The following is a 14471-nucleotide window of genomic DNA, read 5'->3' as shown; positions in this document are numbered from 1 at the left end:
ATAGGTAAAGAAAGAAATTTTAATTGGACAAAGATTTGGTAAAATTAAATCTTATTATAATATAAAAACAATTCGGCATTCGTCGCACATGTTATTAGCGATAATAATATTAATATACACAAAATAATTGCGGCATCTCTTTCTCGGTCACTAATATTCATTCCCATCGACTTTTTCTCACTCTCTTCCTTTCTCCTCCGGAAGCTTGTGTATCCTGAGTTTTTGATTGTTCCGTATTTGGTTTTGGAGGTACAGGAGGTGGTGGAGGCATTATCACCGAAGGTCGCGTAATAGTTTGTTCCCACGTGTGATCTGATGATGCCCGGAACTGAAAATCAATTCTCGTATATCATTCCAAATTCTATATTCTATATAAATGATCGTATCGAAATGAAATTTACTTGAGAATTGTATTGACTACGGAATGCAGCTTTCATGGCTGACAACCGATCACTACCTGGCCCGTGTCTTTCTAATTTTTTAACAACTTCACTTATGTCCTTCGATCCTTGCGATGAGGAACTGCAACTCTAAATGATAATTCGATTAAGTTTTAAACCCCATATATAAATTTGAAAAGAAAATTTAAATAGATTTTAATGAATAAACACCGATGTCGAAGAAGCTTCTGGTCTTCCTCTAAATCCAAGTCCAGCTCCTCCAACATTCAAACTCTTTCCTTTTCCACCTTTGAATCTTGACTTGCGGAACCAAGCACTTTGCATTGCTAAATCCATAAGGCTCTTTGGTACTTCTTGATTCGCACCCTCCAAATTTCGGACTAAATGACCAGCAAATTCTTTATCTTTTTCTGTTACAAGAGTATACGCTGTTCCTTTTTCACCTGCTCTACCCGTTCTACCTATTCTATGTGTATGAGTATCGATATCTCTAGCGACATCGTAATTGAGAACGGTTCTGATATGTGGAATGTCCAAACCTCGAGCTACGTAAGATTGAAACAAGTTTTAAAATTAATTAATAAAATTATTAAATTTAAAGTAAGAATATAATTACCCGCAACATCAGTAGCAACTAATGTACTGACTTCTTTTTTTTTAAAAGCCGTTATTACTTTGTTTCTTTCAATTTGATCCATGTCACCATGCAAAAGTAAAACATCAAATTCTTTTAACTTAAGATTATTCGCAAGTTCTTCTGCATTGAGCTATGATAAAAAAAAGATGGAACAATTAGAAAAATTGGTCGAGTATTGTTTTCATCTATATCACAGTTGCTGACCTTTTTAGTTACGAAAATCAATAAGCTACCAGCGCTTAAAAACTCAATTAGATTTTGCAATAACCATGTCCATTTACCGGTTGGATTATTATTGAATACTATCACGTGTTGTGTGACGTCGGCATTCGCTTCACCGACGTCCCCTTGAACTATCCTAACTGGATCCGTTAGAACGTCCCTCGCAAGCTTTTCTACCCTCTTTTTGAAAGTTGCACTGAACAACAATGTTTGCCTGTCTGGCCTTACATGGTTACATATAGAACGCACTTGCGGCTCTGGAATTAAACAGAGCGGTAACAAACAAAATAAAAGTATTATTAATAGATTGAAAGTTTCCCAACAACCACGTACAATCGATGAAGAAAACGATTCTTTTTTCTCCCATATTATGATATTATTAAATTACAATATAACGATATATTTACCAAAGCCCATATCGAACATTCTATCAGCTTCATCCAATACCAAAAATGTTACTCTGGTCAAATTTGTAGCCTTCATTTTAACTAAATCTATTATTCTACCCGGTGTTGCGACTACTATCTCTGCACCTCCTTCCAATGCTTTACTTTGTTCCCATTTGCTACCTCCACCGTAGCAACAGCATACTTGAACATTATACACTTTTCCAAATTTTCTTGCTTCTTGATAAATCTGTGAATAGAACATACTGCATGAATTTGTCTCTAGGAGATAATATTTATATTTTGTGACAATTTTTTATTTACCTGTTGTGACAATTCTCTTGTAGGAGCAAGAATCAAACCTATAGGTCCGTCACCTTCCTTTAATTCTCTTTGATCCATAATGTGAACCAACATTGGCCAAATAAAAGCTGCTGTTTTGCCACTACCAGTTTTTGCTATACCTATTATATCTCTGCCGCTGAGTGCGGCAGGAACTGCTTGAGCTTGGATAGGAGTAGGTTGAGTATATTCGTTTTTTCTAATAGCTTTTATCAATGCATCATCAAAACCAAAATGACCGAAACTGGTAACCGGATTTGGCGGAGATGGGCCAGATACTTTTATCCCTAAAGTTTTTCTTAAATCGTCGACCTGTTGCTTATTTAAATTAGCAATTTCATCGTGAACGTTATAAAAGTTTTTCTCGAAAGATTCGTATTGTATCTCGCTATGATCGATAGGTGGTAAGGGATCTATCTCCTTTTTTTTTGGAATAGCGATTGGATTCCCGTCTTCGTCGTATTCGATTTCTTGATCAGATTCCTCTTGTTGCAAACCCGCGGTTGGATTTTCTTCCATATACCTAATCAATAATTCGTTATTCCTTTTCTCGAATATTTTCTTATACCATTAAGAAAATTAATGGAACTCTTACCTGTAATAACTCTCTTCATCATCCTCACCATCAATATCCGCTCTGAATCCCTTAGATTTCTCTTCTTTTCGTTCATCTTCAGCCAGTTGAGCTTCGTAATTATTTTTTTTAACTTCCGCATCTATACCAGCCATAAATGCATCTAGAGGATCTTCTTCACTATCGCTATCTTCCTTTGGTGTTGATTTTTTCATCCAATCATAAGTGGGAGATCCAGGCGCCGGAATATATTCCAAGGAGTATGGTGGAGGATCATCGTCATCCTCAAAATATCTAATTTTACCCGTTAGTTTTGCATTTGAATTTGTCTTTGCATTTGATCTCTTCTAATTTCTTTATATTTATACTCACTCTTCCTCGGTTTTGCTACGTTTCTTTGGCATTCCCCAACATGCAGATAAAGCATTTTCAGTGATGGAATTCATAGTATGATAGCCTTGTTTGCTTAGAGCAGAATTTGGTGGAGGTGGTGGTACGTTAGAACCACTTCTCTTTGTGCCAGTCATTTGAAAGCCGGCAAACCCAAAGCCTTTTGGCTTATTACCCCCTCCACGGTGATAACTCATACTTATTTTATTCTGTGCCAAAATGTGAGTATATTATCACTTATGTACCCCAAATTTATTCTTATGCTAAAACAGCAAAGAACTCAAGCGAATCATATATTCACGAATCGTCTTTAATTATTCTACTTTTTAATGCAATCATCATTATTCCACAGTTTCTCTTCAATTCAAAGAAACATATTTTATCACTTGCACGATTAAATATCAATAAAATACATTGTTAATAAACACATTTTGAATGAAGACACAAAATATATACATATACATATATATATGACAAAAAGTCAATTGCACAGCCTATTACGTTTTATTTATATCAATTACAATAGCAAATATGATGTACGAAATGTAAAAATATGTCGTATAATATCAACAAGATCGTTTCAAAGCTATTAAAAAATGCTTTCCAGTGAATTATTATATTTATTTTTTCTGTTTAAACGTAAAGAATGAGGTTAGAACACCTTCGTAACCTACTAATATGTCGGGGAATGTTCAAATACATATATTTTACGTACAAACACTATTTCACTATTCGAATGATATTTTAGAGCGATTACTAAAAGCGAATCTACCTTACACAAATACCCTTCAAGAAGTTACTTTACATCTAATAAAATGCAACTCCAAATACTTCCAATATCGAACAAAAGTTTGTAATATATATTACAACATAGACGGTGCTGCCCCCATATGGAGTTATTGTTATCTTGCATCATCTGAATGGTTATAATTTTGAAAATTTAAAAAAAAAAATATACACATACACACACACATATATATATATATATATATACATAAATTTTAATGAATAAAATTCATTTTATTGTTGACAAATTAAAAAAAAATTCAATAGTATAATGTTAAAAGTTGCATTCAAAGTATGAATATAGAACTCTCTTTTACATTAGAAACAAAAATATTTGTTGGATATCATTTTCTCGCGTATATTTCATCGAACAATATTAATATACAATGATAAATTATTTTTAATCGTAGATTAAAACATAAATCGATCGTAACGTTATAATTTATCGATAATCATTTTTCTACACATAGAGCTAAATTCAGTAAGTCTCCTAGAAATAAATAAAGTATCAGTTCAAAAAGAAGAATAAAAAGAAAATCAATTTTCAATTGATTAGATATGTGGAGATACGATAGGACAAGCTCTTCTTTATTATCGCGACAATGTCAATTAAAAAAAATATTCATTCATATTCTTGTGGTCGAATGACATAAATAGTTTTATCACAGCTGAATCGATCGAACATCCGAGCCTGCGTGCTAACGGAGGCGCCATGCGACTTCTTCGTAGATTTCAGCGTCCGTCGTAATCTCGTTCGTTGCAGTTTAGATTTTGTCATAATCGGTCAAGCCTCGAACAATTGTGAATCGAAACGAATATAATCAATTCCACGTAAGTAGAAAATATAATTTATTAAACGTACGATTAGCGGAATGGCAATGCGTTTGCCAAACAAACGTCCATTCTCAAATGTTCCTTATCAGTACGATAATCAGCAGTTTTGACATTTGATTCACGAAAATTTGTAAACTCGAGAACGAATTACTCTAGTAAAACGCATTGCAATTTGTAAGGAATGTAATATATGTTCGACAAGAAAATTCTAAAAGGAAGTTATGTTTAAAATAAGTGAAAATGCCATCGGTACGCCGAATGATCCTCGGACACGTTATGTCCGGTTTATGTACCAAAATGAATCGCACGAAAAAACTTCAAGGAGATATACTTGAAACTCCAATGAAAAGATGTCTTTCCACCTTCGATATCACGCTACTCGGTAAGCATATACTTTTATACGTTATTTCAACCGTAAGGACATGCACGACCACCATATCGCGATTTCTCGTATACGCGATAAAGTAGTTTCCAAACCGGAATGATATAATTGCACACCCGTAGTGTAACGTTTCCGACTTCCAGAAATTCTCACTTTGCCCTCGATATTTGCCTCGTATACAAATTTATATATTTACATAAATTTATCTTCCAGGCGTTGGTCATATGGTTGGCGCTGGAATCTACGTTTTAACAGGAACGGTAGCTCGCGACACGGCCGGCCCAGGCGTAGTTTTAAGCTTTCTACTCGCCGGCATAGCCTCTCTATTGGCAGCGTTGTGCTACGCCGAATTCGGGGCACGGATCCCGAAAGCTGGTAGCGCTTACGTTTACACGTACATTTCTGTCGGCGAATTTTGGGCTTTCGTAATCGGATGGAACATTATATTAGAGCACATGATCGGTAAAGACGATTTCTTTATTTAAATATTATAATCGATCGATAGACTTCATCGTGGAACTTTTGCATCCGGAAATAGGCGCGGCATCCGTGGCAAGAGCTTGGAGCGGATATGTCGATTCTTTAGCGGGGGGATCGATCAGCAATTACAGCCGTCGAATAATGCACGGATACACCATGGCAGAACCGCTTGGAAGTGTTCCAGATGTTTTGGCCGCCGCGCTCTGCCTATTTTACGCGATGCTGCTAACGTTGGGCGTTAAGAGCTCGGCGACGGTTAACTCCTTGCTCACCATCGTAAATTTAGGGGTGATGGGATTGGTGATCGGGTTAGGATTCGCCTACGCAAAACTTTCCAATTGGGGTTGCGAGCACGGAGGGTTCTTGCCCTACGGATTCACCGGTGTATTAGCAGGTATTCCTCCCCTTCCCTATTTATTTAATACGAATACTCTTACTTTTTTCTTTTACTTCTTCATATATCATAGGCGCTGCGACGTGCTTCTACGCGTACGTCGGCTTCGATTCCATCGCTACTTCCGGGGAGGAAGCACGCGATCCTGCATACAGTATACCGCGTGCAACCTTGTTTTCGATGACAATCGTGACTGTTGGCTACGTGCTGGTTGGCGCCGCTTTAACCCTGGTCATACCTTATTGGAAGATCAATCCCACCGCGGCCCTTCCCGAGGCTTTCTCGTCGATTGGGATACCGTGGGCCAAATACGTGATAAGGTACTCAGAGAATAATAATAATAATAATAATAATCTATAATAATCCTAATAAATATCTTAATTTTAATACAACAGTATCGGGGCGTTGTGCGGAATGACGACAACTCTGTTCGGCTCGTTGTTCTCGTTGCCGCGGATAATGTACGCGATGGCGAACGACGGTCTCCTGTTCGGCTTCCTCGGCCACATCAACACTCGCACCCAAGTCCCCGTCCTCAACCTTGCCATCAGCGGTTTCCTCAGTGCCTTGATCGCCCTCCTCTTCGACCTTCAACATTTGGTCGAGTTTATGTCCATCGGCACGTTTCTGGCCTACACCATCGTCTCAGCGAGCGTGATTATCCTGAGATACCGGCCCGAGAAGGTCACGCCCTCCCCCTCGAACGCGGGCACACCGAGCAGTTTAACATCCCCGCCCACAGAGGGCGCGGACTCGAACAGCGATTGCAACAGCGTCACGTCCGCCGAATCCGAGGTACGCGATTTTTCTTTTAAATTTTTCAAGATAAATAAGGGAGAAACGTAACAAATGGTACAGCTTCTAGATCTGAGCGAAGGGACCGGTAAACTTAAATCACGATACATTTGGCTCGCCAACTTTTTGGGCAGTTGTAAGCCGGGGGATGTGGTGACCGGTTCCGTGATGATATACACGGCCGGTTGCATCTCCTTGTGCTTCTTGTTCATACTCATATCTCAAACGTACTTCGCACCCGCGTTGTGGGACTACTTCGTTCTGGCTAACGTCGTCCTCTTGTTGATCGGAAGTAAGCGATCGAATTTTCTTTTATATGTATATATATATATATATATATATGTATATGTAATTCGTGAACTTCGTTGTTCAGGTCTTTTCGTTATCATCGCGCACCAGCAATCCCCTCCCACTGGTAAATTCCGCGTGCCAATGGTACCCGTGATACCGGCCCTCAGCATCTTGTTCAACATAGGGCTGATGTTCCATTTGTCGCTTTTAACGTGGCTACGATTCCTCGTGTGGATGGTCGTCGGTAGGTTGGCCCGATCGATCGTTCGAATCGTGAGGATAATTATTGAAACGGATTGATCGATTTGTTTATACAGGGATGCTGATATACTTTCTGTACGGGATCCACTACAGTAAAGAGGCGGCCAGCCCGAACTCTTACTCGATCCTGATGGCAACCTCGGAGGCGGGCAGGGGCGCGAAATGGGGCGCCACGTTACGGGTGAATCAGAAGAGCGACAAAGTCCCGATATTAAACGAGGAAGATTTCGTGCATTAGAGTTGAGGGAACTGTGTGTAAAAGATATGCCAATCGACGCTGAATGTAAGTAAATTATATTACGTAGAGATAGGAAGAATTAAAAAGAAAAGAAAAAAAAAAAAAAAAAATAAAATAAAATAAACTCGACCATTGTTCTATGCACGTACGTACGTACGCCGAAATTTGAAATTTAAGTGATATATCGAGGGATCTTTGTACATACCAATAGCGAAACCGTTTAAGTAAAATGCTAATTGTTGCTAATCCCTTTTAAGAAGCTTCTTTCGCCTGAAAAAAAAACAAAAAAAAAAAAAAAAAAAATTAAAACGATTCAATTGTGGAAGGATCTCGGGGTAGGCAAGAGTTGAATGATTCTTCGACGAATAGGTCCCACTTTATTTTTGTATATCAGTCAATCAGACGTTTTGTTGAAAAATGTAACTTCTTCATCTTGTGTATGTATATTTTATTCCGCGCACAAGTTTAAAGTGTATACAGCCCTTTTACATTTTACAGGTTTTACATTAATTAAAACGTCTTGATATCGATGATGTAGGTACGCAAAATTGAATTGTATGTATGCCGATTGTATGTACATTGAAACGAATTTTATTTGTATGTACAAAATGCATAAGAAACTAAATTTAATTGAAAAAAAAAATATATATATATATATAACATATATATAAAATACAATAGTATGATTTAGTCGATTATATTAAGAGAGGAATGATATATCAGTATTTTCAGTAATTTAATTTAATTGAACGTCATATCTGATCGGTTTGGAAAAATTCGGGATATTTGGTGAATTATTGATCGAAAATCAAAACGTAAAAAAAAAAAAAAAAATATATATATATATTTTCAAAGGCCAGATTAAAAAAGAAAAAGACAACACGCAGAGCATTTTATAAAAAAAAAAATGTTGTTAATGCTCTGCAAGGATCGAAACATGGTGCCTTGGGAACGGATAGACTAATTATATACAGTAAGATGTACGAATCTAAAAGCATGACAATAGATTCGCCTGTTATATGGCGAACGATTAAATTTAAGATTAATTATACACGGATTTGCTAAGCACGTGGATTGCCTTGGTGGGCGATATATCATCGTTACGCGTATAACTCTGGAATAACTTTTCATTTTTTTATTTGGTAAACCTCTCTCAAGAACAAGTTTCACTTATTGCACCAATTTAAACCAATTTGATCGTAGCGATTCTGATAAAATCAGAATTTTATTCCGAGACTACTCTCCTCTAGGATTGATACACCGTTCCTGATACACCAATTTATTCACGATCTCTCTTACGTTAAAAAAAAAAATACGTAATATAAATTTTATGTATTAAAGAAACATCGATTATCGCGAAAAATCTAAAGAAAAAAAAAGTTAAGTTCGTTTCGATTTAATTAAACGACTAATAGCGTATATTATTTTGACAGTCCTCCGCTCAGCAGATCCAGCAAGGATCGACTACCGTAGCAGATAATGTAATCGATGTTACATAAGAAAGTATATTGCGGTAATCTTAAAAGATTGCCGCGTATCGTCAAAGCGACGTAGATATGTTATATATATATATAGATGAAGAATATCGTAGCAAACGCCATAATTACATCTTACGTAAGATTTAAGGTGATACATTTACGAGGAGAATGTATCGCTTCGGACGAGTCACGGGCGAATAGCTTGCTCTATTCTTTTTCAAGACTCATCGATGTAACACGGTCGATGTGGAAACTTTAGATTTTTCGTTCCAATATTCCAATATTTCTTCCAGCTTTCTGCAAATTTGTACAGATTTTTTTTTCCATATACGAAATTCCGTCTGGAGCGATCCATCTTTAAAATGGATAGTGTGTAAAAAGGGAAAATTCAATTGAAACAGATTACGCAGATATTTTCTTCGAAAAGATGAAGTTCAATTGTCGCACAATTGCAAGTACAATAGCAACGTATGCGCAATTATTGAATTGTATATACAACAGATTTAATTATTGGTGAATCACTGGTGGATACGTACAAAATTACGGCAGTCGTTAGGAAGGCGTTGTGAAGAGAAAAAAAAAAAAGAAAAGGCACTTGTACGTGATTATCGTGTGCATGTAATCGTTTACAAAGATGGTACCAAAAATTATTGTTAGCGTTCTGTACTATATACATACGTGTCTTCTGATATAAAATATTTGATCATCGAGAAATCATTTGTTTTTTTCAATGGCAATGGTAAAATGTTCCACAGTTGCATGATTAAACGTATCCTTTCAAAATACACACCATGCGCAAAATGTATGTTTATTCTTCGAGCGATATATCTTTGACAATCTCTGACTGAGAAATATGCGATTTAAAAATATCGTATCGATGTTTGATCGAATTTCAAAATAAGAGTAATTAATAACGCAACATGACAAAGATTTACGAGCAAATATTGATCCATATAAAAGAGCAAGCCTTATACTTGAGGATTTTAAAACGAGTTCCGAAGTCAAAGTAGAAACGTGCAAAGACAAGATGTTTGTCAAGTTAATACTGATCGTCTCAGCGATGTTTAGCTTCGTTTGCGTACGAAGTATCGAAAACGATGTTCAGCATTTATCATTGTTCTCCTCAAGTCGCTCCGAGTCTATCACGGATGCTGAATCAGTCGTCACCGTAAATATCTCGCTATGTTTCTTACAATTTTAATCTTGTAATTTTACCTTACCACGAGAAATTTATATTTCTAAATGCTTATCTATTACATATAACACTTCCTTCTTTAACTTTTTATTAATCAAGATTAATCGTAGGATGGACGCTGCGCCCTTCCACCAACCACTCAAGCAAGTATAAATATACCTTTTAATCACAAAATAATGAATTCGGATGTGGCACGTCTCAAGAAAAGAACCCCAAGTCACAAGGAACAAGATAAGCAACAAGATTTACGACCAGGATGTTGTGGATAAACAAATTATTCGTCATCGATCAATTCTTTCTCGTGAATATTTGTTTTGAAAGTATTTACGTACAAATTATAGATGCGCATATTATGAATACGTTTCCTCTTTTTGGCTTCTTCCACAGATAAGATAGTAAATAAAATAAAATAATGGCTGTCACGCCGCATAAACATAATTAGGAAATATTTCTTTTTGTCATTCCTATTCGCCAATACCACAAATTTAACGGATATAATAAGGGTAAAATAAAATAATTCGTATGGAAAACTTTTATTAACATTATGTACGAGTACATAATGACTTATACGCACTGCGAACGTCAATTTAATAACTCTTTAAGTTATTTAACCCCAAAATATAAATATGCAGTAGACCAGTGCAATATATTGCATATTACATTGTAACTTGTAAAATTGCTAAACCTTCATCGCAGAAGATAAGGAGATAGATAAAAAAAGATCCATTTTTATTCTTGGCATGTCTACGTAAGACGTGATATATAAAGAATGGAATGCTACTGTGACATAAACGACATACTATAATCAATGTTTAAGTAAATGCAGTATTTGTTCAACATTGTTTTTGTGCTACTATATGAAAAGATGTTGTAAAAATTTTTCGTATCAAATTTTGCGACGATCACTTTTTTTTTCATTACGTGTTACACCGGGACACAGAACAATAGCACAACAAATAATCAAAAAAAGAGAGAGAAAGAGAAAAAGAGGAAAGAGAGAGAGAGAGAGAGAGAGAGAGAGAGAGAGAGAGAGAGAGAGAGAGAGAGAGAGAGAGAGAGAGAGAGAGAGAAGGCAAAAAAGTTCAGTCCATATTGCATTCATAAAATTGGAACACTTGATAGACGTGCGGGAAATAGACCCGGGCACACGCGATCAATGTACATACTCAAATTTAATTTGTACAATTTCTTAATAATTACAGGTACCGTATCAACAAGTTGCAAAATGGATTCAATACTGTTATCTATTCTGCTTTGAAAGAATAACTTTCCAAGCTGATATCGGTCTTGTCTGTAACAAATCCATTTTTCGTCGACCCCACCTCAACCAAGCAAATCCTATTATTAGGCACAAGATACTCTCTATGTAATATCCATCAAAGTTCATATTGCAAATACCATTGTGCGTGTTCGTGCAAAACTGAAAAAGGAAATTTTTATATTCTTAAACATGTTTTATAAGCAATTATTTATATTACGTCAAAAAGCGTTAATATTAATACCAACCTCCCTTTCCGAAATTGTGCTACAATCATTCGAGGAATCGGTGCTGCATTGTCGAAATGTTAATGGATCAACAAACCAAAGAGCTGCAGTTGCTGGCCAATTACCTCCAAGATTAGATAAAGTATTTAATAATGTCATGTAAGTACCACCAACTGCTGGATCGCTAATTTTTGCAAAAAATGCCATTGATGCCACAAACATACTACTTGTGAAAATCTGAGAAAAACAAAAGTAATATAAATGAATTTATTAATTTATATTATACTTTATCGTTATTCTCGTGTTCATTTTATATTGATATTTCACCTGATGTATCATATACAGACTTATTAAAAGTATAAAATAATAGGCTGGAACTTGTCCCCCTGTTACAACATATGGTGTTAACCATACTAAAAATGCTGCTACAAGTCCAAAAGCTAACCTGTAAGATTGATTATAAATAGTTATCATCATATTTATTTATTTAATCTAAATACATATTTTTATAATCACCTATAAGGCATAGCTCTTATGTATACGTCCATAGGTCTTGGACCTACTGTATATTTTGAGATTGCCAATGGTAGTAATATTTGTAAAGGTATCATAGGCACAGCCATAAGGGCAAACTTTTCTTTTGGTATACCAGCTTCTACCAATTTTAAACCTGTTACAGCATCACAAGCGGAAAATCCTATCTGTAATTGGTATAAGCAAATTAATATCAAAGAAGTTTAAATTTCATTATATTATATATTTACTAACCTTAGCAGTTAACAAAAATATAATGATAATTTTTATAGATGGTAATTTAACAATGTTCCATAATAATCTGTAAGCATGTTTGACATCTGTATTTAGTTCTCCATCTTTATGCATTTTTTCTGAATCTTCATGTTTAAACAATGCAACTAAAGTGGTTGTAATTACAAATATCCAACCCCAGAAATAAAGAACATCTATAAGAAAGATTAATAAAACATAATTGTCAATTTTTTAATATATGTTACAATTTAAATTAACTTACCAGGCAGGGTCAAGATGCCTTTGTTGGAAGGAGTGGATCTTAAGTAAGTATTACAAAATTCTGCAGATTCTAATGCTATAAAAAATACATAACCAATGAAATATCCAGCAGTTTGTCCCACGCTGTTACATGTAGATGCATATCCCACATTACATCTAAAACAAAAAAATATAGAATTTTATTGAAACAATATACATATTATCTCAATTGGAAATTGATATGTCTATACCTTTTTAACATAGTGAGTGCCCAACCATCTACAACAATATCTTGAGTTGCAGCTAATACATTTAGAGCAAAAAATATTATGGTCAACATTCCTATGTTTGGTTTTGAAGTTTCATTACCCAACCATTGATCTACATGGGTAGACAATAATAGCATAGAAAAACCCATTAAATATTGTGTTGGAATTAACCATGTTTTTCTTCTTCCAAATTTTTGAGAAAATACAGAATCTACTATTGGTGCCCAAAATAGTTTTAGAGAAAAAGGCCATTGGACAAAACTAAATTCAGCCTAATGGTAAAATAATATTCATATAACATCATTTCTGTTATTTGAAACAATTCCAATATAAACATTATGAATTACCTGTTGACGATATGAAACATTTCTGTTCTGAAGTAACATAGGGATAGAACCGCATAAGCCCAATGGTATTCCTTGTAACAGATATAAAAATAAAAGAATAGCTATGTTAGTCTCGTCACCTCGTAAATCGGAACGTTCATGTACGTGATTCGATTCGTGGACACCATCTTCCACTTTGTCGTCCTTTTCCATTTTTCTTCTAGTACCCATGGAGAACGATATAAGAGATCAACAATGATCTCGAACACTTTCTTTATTTTCCAACGAAATATTTCTTTTATGCGAGGGTTAAATTTTTAATCCTTAACTAAATTTTTAACAATGTTATCAAACATTTTGTTAGATGGTAATTATCATTATATTATAACATACCATCTTAAAATGTTCCAGCGTAGATCGTTTGATCAACTAACATAAACATTTCTAAACGGAAGAACCACTCACGTAATAATAAAATTAATTATTAATGTATCTTATTATAAATGTATTATCGTTGACGTGGTCATTGCCAATATAACCTTAATTTTATTTGTATAACATATACAAAAAACGAAATGTATGAGATTATATGAGAAATTGACAGATGAGATTCTCATAAAAAATAAATACTTTTAATTATCTTATAATTATGTTACGAACAACAAGTGACGAACAGCATCTCAAACTATTTCGTTTTCATTAAGTTAGCGAGGTATCATTGAAAAAAATTTGCAATGGCTCGTAAATGCCACGTTGTTTTTCATTAAGGACACGTCAGTTATACTTTATCTTTTTCAGTCTTAAAGCCACGTGTGAACCCTTTACTACTGAATGTAATCATTCAATAGAAGAGCAAAATATTGTAGCTAAATTCATTTGAACGAATTTATTTCCTCACATAAAAATGTGCCTTTATACTATGTATAATATTTTCATAGCAATCAATTATTTCTTCAATAAGTTTTAAGAGATTAGAATAACATTGTTAAAAATGAATGAATATTATTTAAAATAGCCAGAAGAGTTATGTATACATAGTATTTAAATAATAAGTCATTAACTATAAAGATTTCATAGTCCATCTTGTAAGTTACATAAGATGCTATGCGCATGATCAGTCCGCCATTTTTATTAGTGAGGAATAGTAGGGAAAGGATAAGAATACGTTTATTTTAGTTTTGTTCGACGATTTAAGTGATTAATAAATTCATAGTCTGTCAGAAAATAAACTTTACATGTTTGTTTGATTGAACACGAGAAAATAAGAAGAAAAGTGTAATCAAAAATATATTTACGG

The 14471-nt window shown here is 34.9% G+C and overlaps 3 protein-coding genes and 1 long non-coding RNA gene across 9 annotated transcripts; 2 read left to right on the top strand and 2 right to left on the bottom strand.

The window, feature by feature from the left end:
• Window positions 1–34: 34 nt before the first annotated feature.
• LOC100870195 (ATP-dependent RNA helicase DDX42) lies at window positions 35–3841 on the bottom strand. 2 transcript variants are annotated; one of them, XM_086907865.1, is made up of 10 exons: window positions 3725–3841; window positions 2935–3161; window positions 2584–2856; window positions 1971–2511; window positions 1668–1896; window positions 1243–1517; window positions 1018–1168; window positions 612–946; window positions 402–530; window positions 35–328 (listed from the first exon to the last, which is right to left on the bottom strand). In XM_086907865.1, exons 2-10 carry the CDS (start codon window positions 3147–3149, stop codon window positions 158–160), a joined length of 2319 nt encoding a protein of 772 aa, XP_086763991.1. In that variant the 5' UTR covers window positions 3150–3161; window positions 3725–3841; the 3' UTR covers window positions 35–157. The 2 variants fall into 2 exon arrangements, with proteins under 2 accessions (XP_086763991.1, XP_003695134.2); XM_003695086.4 differs by having other exon boundaries at window positions 2935–3819.
• Window positions 3842–3850: 9 nt separating this feature from the next.
• On the top strand, window positions 3851–9605 carry LOC100865556 (cationic amino acid transporter 4). Of its 2 annotated transcripts, XM_086907873.1 has the most exons (10): window positions 3917–4219; window positions 4407–4569; window positions 4808–4954; window positions 5168–5416; window positions 5493–5828; window positions 5902–6148; window positions 6224–6623; window positions 6687–6915; window positions 6997–7158; window positions 7232–9605. In XM_086907873.1, exons 3-10 carry the CDS (start codon window positions 4813–4815, stop codon window positions 7411–7413), a joined length of 1947 nt encoding a protein of 648 aa, XP_086763999.1. In that variant the 5' UTR covers window positions 3917–4219; window positions 4407–4569; window positions 4808–4812; the 3' UTR covers window positions 7414–9605. The 2 variants fall into 2 exon arrangements, with proteins under 2 accessions (XP_003695102.1, XP_086763999.1); XM_003695054.3 differs by having other exon boundaries at window positions 3851–4569.
• Window positions 9596–10524, top strand: LOC105737043 (uncharacterized). Its single transcript, XR_001113009.3, has 2 exons — window positions 9596–10059; window positions 10197–10524. It is a non-coding gene; the product is annotated as an uncharacterized LOC105737043 (long non-coding RNA).
• A 79-nt stretch (window positions 10525–10603) lies between these two features.
• On the bottom strand, window positions 10604–14397 carry LOC100865675 (acetyl-coenzyme A transporter 1). 4 transcript variants are annotated; one of them, XM_086907875.1, is made up of 10 exons: window positions 13568–14003; window positions 13340–13502; window positions 13196–13266; window positions 12831–13120; window positions 12602–12756; window positions 12340–12533; window positions 12088–12272; window positions 11899–12016; window positions 11593–11808; window positions 10604–11506 (listed from the first exon to the last, which is right to left on the bottom strand). In XM_086907875.1, exons 3-10 carry the CDS (start codon window positions 13232–13234, stop codon window positions 11327–11329), a joined length of 1377 nt encoding a protein of 458 aa, XP_086764001.1. In that variant the 5' UTR covers window positions 13235–13266; window positions 13340–13502; window positions 13568–14003; the 3' UTR covers window positions 10604–11326. The 4 variants fall into 4 exon arrangements, with proteins under 4 accessions (XP_086764001.1, XP_012343909.1, XP_012343910.1 ...); XM_012488455.3 differs by having other exon boundaries at window positions 13196–13502; window positions 13568–13988; XM_012488456.3 differs by having other exon boundaries at window positions 13340–13602.
• Between the last annotated feature and the right edge of the window lie 74 nt (window positions 14398–14471).

This window comes from Apis florea, unplaced genomic scaffold, assembly GCF_048593485.1.
Source record: "Apis florea isolate Af1SG1 unplaced genomic scaffold, ASM4859348v1 contig_2989_pilon, whole genome shotgun sequence".
Taxonomy (NCBI): Eukaryota; Metazoa; Arthropoda; class Insecta; order Hymenoptera; family Apidae; genus Apis; species Apis florea.
This window is presented reverse-complemented; position numbering and strand designations above follow the sequence as displayed.

What these genes read in the sequence shown, in the direction of transcription:
- LOC100865675 (XM_031917455.2), bottom strand. Translation starts at nt 13,405, where the DNA reads ATGGGTACTAGAAGAAAAATGGAAAAGGACGACAAAGTGGAAGATGGT. An exon ending in GCACTCACTATGTTAAAAAG is followed by an intron (nt 12,757 to 12,830) that starts GTATAGACATAT and finishes TTTTTGTTTTAG; the next exon opens with ATGTAATGTGGGATATGCAT. An exon ending in GCACAATTTCGGAAAGGGAG is followed by an intron (nt 11,507 to 11,592) that starts GTTGGTATTAAT and finishes TTCCTTTTTCAG; the next exon opens with TTTTGCACGAACACGCACAA.
- LOC100870195 (XM_086907865.1), bottom strand. Translation starts at nt 3,149, where the DNA reads ATGAGTTATCACCGTGGAGGGGGTAATAAGCCAAAAGGCTTTGGGTTT. An exon ending in GATGAAGAGAGTTATTACAG is followed by an intron (nt 2,512 to 2,583) that starts GTAAGAGTTCCA and finishes ATTATTGATTAG; the next exon opens with GTATATGGAAGAAAATCCAA. An exon ending in GTAGTCAATACAATTCTCAA is followed by an intron (nt 329 to 401) that starts GTAAATTTCATT and finishes ATTGATTTTCAG; the next exon opens with TTCCGGGCATCATCAGATCA.
- LOC100865556 (XM_003695054.3), top strand. Translation starts at nt 4,813, where the DNA reads ATGCCATCGGTACGCCGAATGATCCTCGGACACGTTATGTCCGGTTTA. An exon ending in TGGGCCAAATACGTGATAAG is followed by an intron (nt 6,149 to 6,223) that starts GTACTCAGAGAA and finishes TTAATACAACAG; the next exon opens with TATCGGGGCGTTGTGCGGAA. An exon ending in TCACGTCCGCCGAATCCGAG is followed by an intron (nt 6,624 to 6,686) that starts GTACGCGATTTT and finishes CAAATGGTACAG; the next exon opens with CTTCTAGATCTGAGCGAAGG.